The 13,554-nt window shown below is 42.9% G+C and overlaps 1 protein-coding gene across 1 annotated transcript in view; it reads left to right on the forward strand.

Annotated features, from left to right (window-relative positions):
* LOC123990581 (protocadherin-1-like) overlaps window positions 1-8,385 on the forward strand; it is a 123,423-nt gene extending 115,038 nt beyond the window's left edge. The window contains 1 exon segment of the mRNA XM_046291203.1: window positions 4,779-8,385. Within this exon segment, the coding sequence (XP_046147159.1) occupies window positions 4,779-5,149 (371 nt within the window). The 3' untranslated portion in view covers window positions 5,150-8,385.
* Window positions 8,386-13,554: the final 5,169 nt, after the last annotated feature.

Genomic DNA, 13,554 nt, shown 5'->3' on the forward strand with positions numbered 1-13,554 from the left:
AGTGCTTATTAACATACTCATATTATTCACATTTTTTACATTCTTTCTGTTTCTATTGACAAAATCCCCAAATCCTTTTCACTTGAAATTAAAACTGGGTGAATGAATAAGCCTCTTTAAAGCCATGCCAGTGCTGTGAAACATAGATGATCACTATGAATTAGTGTAGCTATTTGTCAGAGTCAGAGCACACGGATATGAATACACATTAGGTCCCTTAAATAATCTTTCTAACTACACTCTCCAAGTATTAAATGACTGCTCTTAATACCACGCACTCACTGTAAATGTACGGTTTTACGGCTAAGCTTGCAAAGTGGACGAGTGTGCCAGTATCTCGAAGCTCTATTTACAATGTGTGTGCATGTATTACTTTAATAGAAATATATCATTCTCTGTCCATAGAGAAATCTCGGATAGGATTGCGCCTGCTCGCACCTTATCAGCAGGAACCGGCGAGCTGAAGCTGCAGATTTGGAAGTGATGATATCTGTGAGAGCTGGGCCCTCAGAGTATGTGGTTATAAAGAGAAAGGCAGAACAATGTCTCCATTAGCCTATCTCTGCTCTCAGCCACTGGAGAGGGCCCATTCGGCTGGGGGTCCCACCGCAGCAACAGGGGGTCCAGGGCAGACAGGGGTAGGCATGGGGGGGGGGGTCATTAGAGGATCAGATATAGAAAGTTGTGATGGAGTTCTGTGGGCCTTAGAGGCGTTGGTTTGCCCAGTCTCACCATCCCTGGGTTCATAGAGCAGGTAACACACAGTAATTTGGGGAGGGTAGCTGGCTTGGGGCCACATCGTCTTCCGCCCCAGTTGGGCTGCTCAGATGGGCATTAGAGAGAGGCCTCGGGGGTCATCTCTCCATCACAGTGCGACGGGGACCGAAAGCCGCTTAACAGCTCTCGAACTAGTGCACTGCCCTTCCATGATGGATAGCACTTGAGGGACTGGAACTGTGTGGGTCTGACATGTACTTCCTTATTTCCAGCGTGTCACTGTGGAATGGAGCCGCTGTGGCCTTTAAGGCTTTCTCACAGCCAGTGGAGTGTGTCCCACAATTCACTGGGGTTCATGGCCACTGCCTCCTCAACAAGGAACAGCGCAGAATTGCAGTCACACAGAAGATCTCCCCAATTGCTCTCCAAACACGCTCAAAACAAAGCTCTCACCAAACTGACAAATATTACTGGAGCATCATAAAACCAAAACATAGGCTACTATCATAGCCAAATGTAAGTAGCATTGATCTCAAAGATCCCAAGATACCATATTAGGCAAATATCAGTGTGATAAGCCTCAAGTTAGAGCCAGTGTCCTTACTCAGCCAAAGCACATACAAATGTATTAGGACAAAACAAACCATTCCAAACATCCTGCTAGTGTAATAAGGCCAATGTCATGCCAATACTAAAAATAGCATGCAGCATTGAATGTAGGCCTATATTAAACTACACTCTATAGTGCATGATTTCTTGCAGCAGTAGACAGCTGATCCCACAAAACCATCAGTGAAGGGCAGTTGGGAGCTGTGTTATGCACTTTAAAGGTCATTTAACCAAAACATTTGGCCTCACAGAAACACCTGAGCCTTTGTGTCTCTCCTCTCTTGCCCATTCTGCCACATCTGAGCCACTCTTAGATCTGCTGTGGTTTTGTACATTGGTTATGTCCATCTAAGGATTCCAAGGCTTTCTTCAAAGGGCCTTTGCGCTGACCTCTCTTCCTCATAGGTAAAAGTTGGTCAGAAACACAGGAAGCTGAATGAAAGGGATTAGTCCACAGACAGGAACTACTGGGGAGGGTGGGAGGGATAGGCCGGGGCCGACTGGCCTTCAGAGAAGCTCTACTGACGCTTTCTCTCTTCAAGGAGATCGTTATCGGTGAGAAAGTAAACCAAACACAGGTTCAATAATTAATCAAATATTCTCTTGAAATGTACCCACTTCTCATTTTTTTGGTGTAAAAAATTCAGAAGCTGAGATTTGCTTCCTTAGCCTGAGGAAAGGCTCCACAGAGCAGCTAAAGACTGGAGGATGGGCAGGGATGATCACTGGGAGGATATGCTGTTTGCCTCTCCCTTCACTCGAGTATCAGCCTCTCAAAGAGAATCCCCACAATTCCCATGACAATTTGACTGTTATATAATGAGTGCGTATGCAGAATGTATATGCTAAATGATCCCAAACACGTCCAAACAATATTTCTAGAAAACAAGGAAAAGTCCCAATTTGATTCGTGAAAATGGTGTATTCCTTGTGTACGTGTGATATATTTAGTGTTTTGTTGCGTTTCTGTTTAGCCACATATATTTTTATTTCCCTCCTGTTTTCTCACTCCCTCTTTATGAGGGAGACAAAGTGTCAGGTATCACTGCTTACCGAAGGGAACTGTTGTGAATGCTTTAGGAAACACGCTCAATATGTCACTGGAAAACAAACCCGACCCCGGAATTGTATTTATTCTACTATGCATGAACAGATCACTATCTAATCACAGCCTGATTTGATAGCACGCTCCATCTCTATTGAGAAGGCCTAGAGTATGTAAAGATACATGAATACATTGGGTGTTGTTTCCACTGTCCGTGGGGTGCCTTGAATAAATGTTTCATTCATAAATTAACATTTTAGCATTAACCACAATTATATAATTATAAGACCACACAGTCAATTTCCAGCTATAATGACTTTATTTTGTTCTCCTCCATCTTTCTATGAACTGCGGGTCTCTAATGTCTGTTCCCCATCGATCACAAGCGCTGTGGCACACACTGGAAAGCAGCCGGTGGGGAGAGGGAGGATTTGCAATCAAACAGAGAGGAGCAGTGTGAAATCTCAGGAAGAGCAGCTTCCCCCCCCCCCCCCATGCCCATGGGCAGGGGATCAGACGGAGAGGAAGCCTGGCTCAGACAGCCAACACCTCCCACTGGCACCCTGATGCAAGCAGCATGCAAACCCACCCCTCACATGTGTATCAGCTGGGGGGGTTGAATTCTGCACGTACTCCCCTTCTCCTCTCCTCCGTGGTCGTGCATGGTAGAGTGTGTATTACAAATATGTGAAGGAAGTGCATTTGAAATCAATGATGAAGTTCACTGGGAATCAAAGAGTGAGAGGTGGATGGGATATTGAATGTTGCTCGGCAGGGTTTCCTGTTGTTCAGGGATAAGTGTGTCTGATGTAATGAATGGAATATATGAAATAGAAATGCTTAAAAATGAAACCGACTGTAAGTGAATGAGCGATAGCTACATGGGCTGCACTGGGCTCCAGATCTGGAGAGTTCAGGACTTGCTGTGTAGGGAGAAAAAATGGCATTGAGTCACCTTTCTTCAAAACCCAATCACCTGCTCTCTAAATCCAATCACCTCCCTGTTAAAGCCATTGCCCTGCCAGTGCTGCGGCTCACCCATCCACTCTCTGGGCTGCCCGCTCTCTTCCTGCTCCCGGCCTTTTGGAGCTGCACTCTCCTTCCGTGACACATGAGACTGTGAACTCTTAAAGGGTTTGTTTCAGGCCTAGAGCTTGATTTATTCCAGGCTCCACTTCAGGAGAAAAAAAATCTTCCTTTCCCCTCACCTTTCTTTGGCTGCTCCTTTAACCTACTGTGCAACTTCTTTGATGTATCTTCTATGTCCACTGTGTGTTTGGGGTCTGTTTATTTCAGCAGTGTGAGCTGTGCTGAGCTGAATGTGCACAGTAGGTAAAAGGGTCAATACTGTGGCTTGGTGTTGTGCAGGTGGAACAGCCCAGAAGTCCTACATAATGGCTGTATTAGAGCTAGCTGTGTGTACAGACACAGAGAGACCAGTGGGGAACAGGTCCCCTGGGCTGCTAAGCAGGCCTACAGGCTGCCGCCTCCAATTTCCAGGCAAACACATGTAAGGGTTGCTCTGCATGCTTGTTTCCCTGTGAACTGCACAGAAAGCTGAACTGACAGAATATCTCTGTTGTTTGTGTTTTGAGATTCATAGGTGCTATCAAGTTACTGTACATATTGACCGAGAGGGTGTTCCCTGTGACCCAGTCACCATACCTTGTATTTTCTGTGACTGCCCAAGAAGGGCGTAGGTATGCAGTCCAGCTATTGATTTGGATCTGTGCTGTTTGGAATGAGGTCAGTAGGTCGTGGACCTATTTAATTAATTAGGAACGGTAGAATGGAAAATGTATAACAATCAAGGACATGGACTCATTTCAGACCTGCCAGTCAATAACAACCATACCACGATGGGTTTACCCTGGGGCCCTGCAGGGATCCCTGTGGAGCCACATGCAGCATTGTGTGTGGGTGTGTTGTCTGATCATGCATGCGTGTTTGTGTGTTAAACTTTTTTTCTCTCCCTGGAAACACATTCGGGGCGCCATTTACACCCACTGCATACTAGATGGCAACCTACATACAACACAATACAGCCACGGGGCAGCACAGAACATGGCAACAACAGAACAATTATGGCAACTATCAATCACCACTAGACACACGGTCGTAACCTTTGCTCAATGCTTAGCAATGATTGCCCAAATCAGTGAAAGGACTTCATAGAACACACCACTGGACTGAAACTACTGTAGCATCAATGGCACAGTGCATAGCAACAGCTACATAGCAACAGCTGTACTGTGCATAGCAACAACTACAAGGGAAATAGCAGACAGAGCAGGAAGGTTTTCACAGACTGGGCGTTGTTATATCAGCAGTGAAACTCCCTCTATTGTCTTTCTTGTCTGTTAACATTTGAACCTCTCTGAACATGGGTGTTCTTCTCTCCTTGCAGATATACGATCCATTCCTGATGTGGCAATGACGGGGAACTGTACTCAAGAGTGCAGCGAGCTGGGCCACTCTGACGCCTGCTGGATGCCTGGGCAGCCCTCCCCAGTGCGCAAGACCAGAAACCCCCCTAAACTCTCCACATTCGTGCCTTACCAGGAGAGAGGCAGCCTGGGCCGCTTGGCCAACGGGAGTGCCAGGCTGGGTGGAGAGGAGCACCGAGCCCACCTTCCACCTTCCCGGAGTGCCTATTCCAACAGCGGCCACGCCCCAAGTCAGGACTTTCCCCTGGAGGAGGTGCCCCTGAGCGTGACCACCGAGTTCCCGTCCACCTCCCCTCCTAGCCACACCCCCAAACGAGAGATCTACCTGTGAGAAAGCCCCATCTCCTATGTCTGATTGGTGCACAGATAGAGGAGCCACAGAGACACACCCACTTTATAAAAAGAAACATGCTCTTATGCTGCATTCATAACAAAGTGGGAAGGTGGTAATTACCTCATAAGATTGGTAAAAATCGTCTTGAACACCCCTCCACTGGTAATTACTAGTGGGAAACACATCTATCATCCCCAAACTTCTCCCACATGCTCACCTCTGTCACTTACTAAGGAAATTACCTTGATAACAGCATTTTCGGCAGTTAAATGCAACAACACAATAGTATTTATAAAAAGCAATCTATTCATATGTTTTTTAACACTATAGTTTGTTTACAAGCATGATAGCTGTACTTTGAGTTTATGGTTGAAGCAGCTTGTTGGCCTTTAGCCAATCTGCATTTTTCAAAAGATTTAAAGCATGTGAATGCATCCAACTGGTATTTACAACTTCACAACTGGTAATTAGCACCTTCCCATTTGGTTAAGAACTCAGCATGAGGCTCTGAAATGTCCATTTATTTAAATAAATATCCGTTCTGTAGGAAATATGGTCTGTAATTCGTGGAACCATTGGTATGTGCAATAGGAGTTTTTCAGTTTATTTATTTTATTTATTTACATATTTATTGGTTCAATAATGTATTAATTAGTTAATGTATTCATTTATTGATGCAGCTTATTTGAAAGCATTGGTTGACCACTTGTGGTAATATCACACAAAAAAATATACAATCAATCCCTCAAACGCTACTGATTTACTTAGCTTAGCCCCAGCCTGTGGAATGTTCTCTGGAACTTTTAATGTGTGATCAGTGCTTTAGTGCCATAACCAGATAACATTCAACTGACAGGCAATACATCCCTAGGGTAGACTTAATGCTTTTGATTACAAATCAAATTGAATGGTCTTTCTTAATGTACAGTGCTGTAAATACATTTGAATGGTGTACACTGTATCCTGTATATATTTCTGTCTGGCTCAAGCTGATAACAATAGCCTCAGAATTTTTGCAGTTGAGCTTTTCTTTCATTTGAGCTGCTGCTGTTTAAAACCTGATTGAAATGTTTCCCTAAAGCTTGGACGGACTGTGTGGAAAAGCTCTTGATTGAATTCTACACATACACACCCGTGACCCCCAATCATGATAGAACCATGGCCTTGTACCTCATGCTCTCTGGAGAACTCTTCAGCCAGTGAAGAGAGCTGTGTGGCAGCATTTAATCGGACAATGTGTGTTCCACTGAGTCTCAGCACTGTGACTTGTCTCTTTTCCTGGAAACAGTACACTTAGAGGCCACCGCACCTGGTCGCACTGACCATTCCCAATCCTTCCCCAATCCTTTATCCAATCCTTAATACTTTAGTTCCTTTAGAACCTGTGGTTCTCCACCTAGATGAGACTATATTCTCTGTCATGTGTGAAAAGCTCCTCTCCAGTGCTAGGCCTCCCTATGCCGAAACAACACTATGCTAATCAGTGGCTCTCCACGTAGAGGTCACCATTAACTTCAACCCTGTGTCTCCAGCCTCGTTAGGGCTTCTCTTCACGATCCGCATGAATTTCAATGGTTCTGATGGATGCACGAGGAGTTATTCACACGAGTTTCAGCACAGAACTCTTCAGTCCTGAGAACCACTGAAGTGACTGAGAGTGCTGTGACTGAACTCCCCTGTCTCACAGAAACTAAGCTTGTTACATTCCCAGGCTGACTCCTGAACGGCTTCAGTAATCTGGGACTAAGAGACATTTCAATTTGCAAAGAAGGGAAGCGCTTGTCAATGCCTTAGAAAACACTCTGGTCACCATTTTGTTTGAATAGACCTGTTGCATCCATTGGTGCATGTTATAAACAATGGTGAAATGGTGCCATTTCAAATAAAGTTAAATATTGGTAGCAGGAGTGTATTTACTGTCCCATATTTCCAGTCCATTTCCAGTTGACTTTCATTGAGGCCAACAGGTTATATTAGCTTGTTAGCTGTTGTTCCTCACTCTTCAATTGAGTATGATGTAGATAGAGGACATTCCTGTAGGCTGCAGCAGCTATCTTTTACAAATACACAATTTCAAAGTAATTTAAAACCAGACGTCTGGAGGACACAGGAATATTAGTATGTAATTGGATGATGATTATGCCACCAGCCCGCCTCGCAGCACAGTAGCATTACTCATGGCGTTTTGATTTGTACACTGATTCAATTAGATTTGTACCTTAGTTTTGACCTCAGTCTATTTCTATAGAGAGAGAAACCGTGGGTATGGTCTGAGTAGGGGTGGAAGGGCCTAGAATTGATGCTCCGCTCCCCTAATTACTGTGAGTAATGAGTCCTGAGCCAGGGCATATGTGAGCACTGAGGACACACCCTGAGGACAACACAGCAGCCAGATAATCCAAATCCATCCGCAAAATCAGTTGAAAAGGGGTATTTTTATATGCACTTACCTCGTCGCACTGCCGTCGGCAGCACATATAATTGAACTCAGAACATATGGAATTTACTGGACATGGCAATGACTAAATAAGGTGGGTGATTATCCTAGCCTTGAGGGAAAAATTCACATTATGCTGTTTTCAAAGACATTCCCTTACGACATAAAAAAAAAACTGAGAAAAAAAATTCCACGTGGAAAAAAACGTGGTTTCGGACACGTGTGATTAAATCACATACAACATGTGGATGCGAAGCTGCAATTTGTACATTTTTTTATTTTGCAAGGGTTTAGCCGCTGAAATAAAATACAGCGAGTCATGATACACTGTGATGAAGCCCTTTCGGGGCCCCCCCAACCCCTTCTCAGTGTGGAACAGAGCAGCTTTACAGAGCTACAGCTGCGGGTGAGTTCACTGACCTGGAATTACTGATAAGTGTGAAAGATGGCGATGAGTGATAAAGCCAACGTCACACAGACTCAATCACTGGCTTTGGATCCTACGCTATTTCTGACTCCGTTCAGATTCACTGGCGTTGACTCGTCTGACTTACTGCGATTCACCGACTCCTCTGACTCGAGACTGGATCTCCTGGGTGATCTGGCATGAATCACCAGTTTTATCTCTTTACTAATGAGAGTCTGAATCACTTCTCTCTGGCTTGACTGAATCACTGGTTTTATCTCTTTACTAATGAGAGTCTGAATCACTTCTCTCTGGCTTGACTGAATCACTGGTTTTATCTCTTTACTAATGAGAGTCTGAATCACTTCTCTCTGGCTTGACTGAATCACTGGTTTTATCTCTTTACCAATGAGAGTCTGAATCACTTCTCTCTGGCTTGACTGAATCACTGGTTTTATCTCTTTACTAATGAGAGTGAATCACTTCTCTCTGGCTTGACTGAATCACTGGTTTTATCTCTTTACTAATGAGAGTCTGAATCACTTCTCTCTGGCTTGACTGAATCACTGGTTTTATCTCTTTACTAATGAGAGTCTGAATCACTTCTCTCTGGCTTGACTGAATCACTGGTTTTATCTCTTTACTAATGAGAGTCTGAATCACTTCTCTCTGGCTTGACTGAATCACTGGTTTTATCTCTTTACTAATGAGAGTCTGAATCACTTCTCTCTGGCTTGACTGAATCACTGGTTTTATCTCTTTACTAATGAGAGTCTGAATCACTTCTCTCTGGCTTGACTGAATCACTGGTTTTATCTCTTTACTAATGAGAGTGAATCACTTCTCTCTGGCTTGACTGAATCACTGGTTTTATCTCTTTACTAATGAGAGTCTGAATCACTTCTCTCTGGCTTGACTGAATCACTGGTTTTGACTCAAGACCATATTAAAATCAAACCACTGAGTTTGAGTCCTGACCACCATCGGTCTTTGCATCCATTCTCTTGTTTTTTTCCCAGCCTGAATAACTGTGTTCTACTCCTTTTCTCCAGCCTATATCAATTGTTCTGAGTCATTGAATATACTGAATCAGATGGCTTTACCTGTCGTTTGAACTCATGCTGAATTTATTATTTGCGTCGACTGCTCTCTAGAGAAAGCAGGGGTTGTTGTCCCTTTTCGAAGTAGAGGACAGCATGAAAACCTTTGATACACTCCACAGTATGTCCGGTCATGTTTAGTTTGTATTTTTGATATTTTATTTCATGTGAAGTTTACCTGAGTATCCTCTGCCTCTCTGTAGTGGTAGTATATGGTGATTGTGGCTATAGATTGTTGGGACATTATGAAACACTGGAGAATGGGCAAAGGATTTTTTTCTTGCAGGTGTTACATAAGACTAAGCCTCCTGACATAGTACATCAAAGTGAGCTGTATGTGACAAATCTCTCCTGAAGGTGAACTGTACATATGTAGATCTACACGTCCCCGTGTGTGCTGTCAGGCAGGCTATGAGTTTAGCATGAATTCCAAAGATAATTGGTAGAAATTGTTTACTGTTTTTGCTGGGGTGTTAGTGCTGGTTTCTGTTCAAGACCCCTCTCCCCAAATGAGCTGACATTCACTTCACTGCACATTTCATCACTGTCACAGACAGTTCACACTAAAATAAAGACAGCTACCTTGAAAGTATGTCTTAGCAGGAGAGTACCAAGTTGTTATCCTAATTGTTGGTTATATTTATATAGGACAAAATGCTTGTGATGCCATGTTTTTGTACAGTTTTATGTACATGCAAGTGAAGCTTTTTAAAACGTATGACAAAAGCCGATGGCATATAAACATTGTAATGTGTTTCTTGAGATGTGCACATCTTGCCTTGGTTGGATTGATCTTTGCTGAGTCAGTGTGAATGTGGCCGTTCTATGCCTGCACCGTAGTCCTTCACTGGCTCCCTGCTCCCGAGGGCTTTATCAGAACTTCTGTTTATCGTGAACAGTGGATTGTCGGATCCTACCTGTTTGTTCAATTCCCATGTGTTCCGTTTCGTTCTGTTTTCGCATGTTAAGGAAAAATCCCTTGTAATAAGTCCTCAAGAACTTTGTAATAAAATGAGTCCTGTAAAAACGATGGTTTCAGTGACTTATTGAGTGTTGAGTGTGGTTATTGGTAGAATATTGGAGTAATTGTTTCTACTGGTACATAATAAAAAAAACATCACATGTAGCTTGGAACTGTTTAGTATTCTTATAGCGTCGATAGGTGATGACTCATACCCTTTGCTCTTGCAGTTCGCCATATTTTGATTTTTCGGAACATTTTCTCCGAAAAGCACATTCTCTGACTGCTAGTGTCTATTGCTTTTTTGGACATGGTAGGTAATGCATTTCAGCCTTGGGTGAAAGATTTATCTGACACCTCTAGGACCTATCGTGCTGCAATGTGGCTCATGTATGAGGGCAAACCATCACATTTCAGAACTACACTGTAGTGCTGACTGTCTATCAATCAATTATTAATGTGTCTGCACTCTGCAAATATGAAGGAGACCCTCTCACTTGAGGGAATGTGCTGGCTCAATGTCAAGGATATTACCTGATTTTAGGACTCATGGAAGTGTCTACATTGCTAGTCATAGAAGTCACTCACTGTTTTGTCAGCTAACCAGATAGAGGGACAGGCCTAAAACCATACAATAAAGCCACGGCTATGAAGATGGCACTGTAAAACATTAGTTAATAAGTGAATGCATATTACATGTGCAGCATTTTAGGCAGTGGTTCCAATACTTTTTAGTAAGTCAATTATTACCTAGTCTTAAGTTATGGTGTAAATTGTTTACACCAACTCATGAGTAGGAAAGTGTAAATTCAAACTGTTCAGAGATTTTAAACAGCAATGGTCAGAAAAGCACAATGCAGCCTCACGGGAAACACTCTATTACTGCACTTCGCTACCAAAGTGACTTTTTCATAACAGGTTATTACAGGTAACTTACGCAGCAGGTTTGCAGAATTACCGTTGCAGGTTAAGAGACTGAGGTTAAGGTTAGGAATATGGATAGGGTTAGCGAAAATGCTAAACCTGCTACAAAATCACTTGACACAATGCAAGACGGGGCAGACCAAACTGACCCCTTCTGGATGCTGAAGAAACTGCACAGGGAACTGTTGGACAAAAACAATGAGGATATGGAGGAAAGATACAGTCATTCCAATCTTGGGACTCCCAGGTTTTACTGAGACATATTGCATTCATTTCTCTCTCTCTACTCATCCTTATCCATTAGGTTTCTCAGATTGAAGATAGAGTTTGAGCACCATTATTAGATGACTAGTTATGGGGATGCAATGACAAGTCTTTGATGCATGCAGGGACAGTCAGTACTGTGATTCAACAGCTCCGGTAGGGAAAAAACACTGTGCTCCTGTAGCCATTTCCTCAAGATGAAACTACGCCTTGGCTACTGCTGCTGTAGATCTGCCGTTGCCGTGGAAACCTGGCCGCTCTCTCTCTCTCTTTCACCCACGCACGCTCGCTTCGTTAAACGCTCTGCTGCTGGCAATTAGAAATAAAACCAGTGGCAGGGCTGGCTGCCTTGAAACGCACTCTCCAATTAAACACTGTCAAATAGCAATGTTTCTTAGAGCTACATCCACTCTCTATATAATAGACCATGTGCCCCACAGCAATGTTTCTAAAAGCCTGAACTGTGTGCTGCTTGCTTTGGAAGATGAGAATGTCCAAAAGCCATCTTTCTTACAAATATACTAAGTACATTTACAAAATGGATCAGGTTCCATTTTAGGATGTTATTGTTCCAAATGCTATGTTTTCAGAAGCATTATCCATGCTCCTTTAGGCAGGAATATGTTCCCAACAATATTTAACACCATCTAAACATGATTTGTAGAAAAAAAAACCTGATGGTTGATTGATACACATCATGTGTGCCCTGGTAATGCACACGTGAACATTTGTTTTTCTTTTTTCCCCTTGATGATTCATACAGGAGCGACAGTACATTCCACACCCAGATACACATTCATTCAAACGTGCCTTCAATTACCATATATTTGATTATGCATGACTGTCCATCGATACTATCAGAGCATATATTTCAGTGAAGTAAGGTTTGTGGTTCATAAGCCCTTAACTCCCATAGAAAATCACTGGTGTATAGTCGTAGCCAGCCATTTGTATTACTGTCTTGTGTATTGACTTTCATACACTAAAGATGTAATTGCTGGGTTAAAATCAATGGACAAATTTAAAGTGCGTCATAATTACAGAGTTTTTTTGTGTAAAGTCGATAACTACACTTGAGAAGACTCCGCACTGCATGTCCTACATAAACCAACTTCATTATTTAAAACGCACAACCCCCCATACTACACACACACACACACACACACACACACACACACACACACACACACACACACACACACACACACACACACACACACACACACACACACACACACACACACACACACACACACACACACACACACACACACACACACACACACACACACACACACACACACACGTTCTGTGAGGAATAAAAACACACACTTATCAGCCCATTTCTAAAAGCAACCTCTCTCTCCTGTGTTGAAAGCGCTATATCATACTCATGTGACAGTCTATTACCACCCACCTCAATCTCCCAATCGTCTAGACCCAGACACATCAGGAATCAATCACATAATCATCCATGTGACTCTGACCATCCAATGGGATCACCCAGAATCAGGATCCGTCTGAGGCACATAGCCAGGCCCACACAGAGTTGTTAGATTGTACTACTGAAATATTCACCAATGAAAATGCACACAGGGATAAATCCCTCATAAATCCCTTATACCATTGGATTGTTAGATTGATGGGGGACTACATTGAAATGTTGTTAGGTGTCCCCAATATGTAGACTTATTGCTTTTTCATGATGATTTTAAACTGTAGTCTATCCTATTCCCACTATGTGCTGTCTCCCATCTGTTCCACTCTGTTCCCCCACAGTTTAACGCTGTCTGTATGGCTTAATCGTTATAGGTTCTGGATACATGGTGTATGAAGGAGGGCTGGCTGCAATTCCCAATTTACTTGCAAACAGCTAATGTTAGCATATTGGCCATTGGAATTCTATGCCTTGCTGCACTAATCAAAATATATGAAAATCACCATACAAAAACCACAATACATTCTTTTTTGCAACATGATCCTCTTTCCTCTCAAAGCTGTTGCTGAAACATTTTCAATTTTTACAGTACTTGCCGATTCAGCAATATTCCATTAAAATTTGGCCTTACACAGCTGATTAAGTATAACAAATGGCTGTTACCCTCAATTTCCAATCCTACAGCCTCCAATAGGATATTGTCACACACACACAAAAACATTGAAGCATCTGTAAAAGAGATTCTGCATTTCATTAGCATACCAGGGCCAATGGCTGCAACAGGCAAAATTTGCTGTTTGTGTAGTAAAGTGACCGAATATGGGGTTTTGCAGCCAGTCCTCCTCCATTGTAACGTTACTGTTTTTAAAGAA

This window comes from Oncorhynchus gorbuscha, linkage group LG02, assembly GCF_021184085.1.
Source record: "Oncorhynchus gorbuscha isolate QuinsamMale2020 ecotype Even-year linkage group LG02, OgorEven_v1.0, whole genome shotgun sequence".
Classification (NCBI taxonomy): domain Eukaryota; kingdom Metazoa; phylum Chordata; class Actinopteri; order Salmoniformes; family Salmonidae; genus Oncorhynchus; species Oncorhynchus gorbuscha.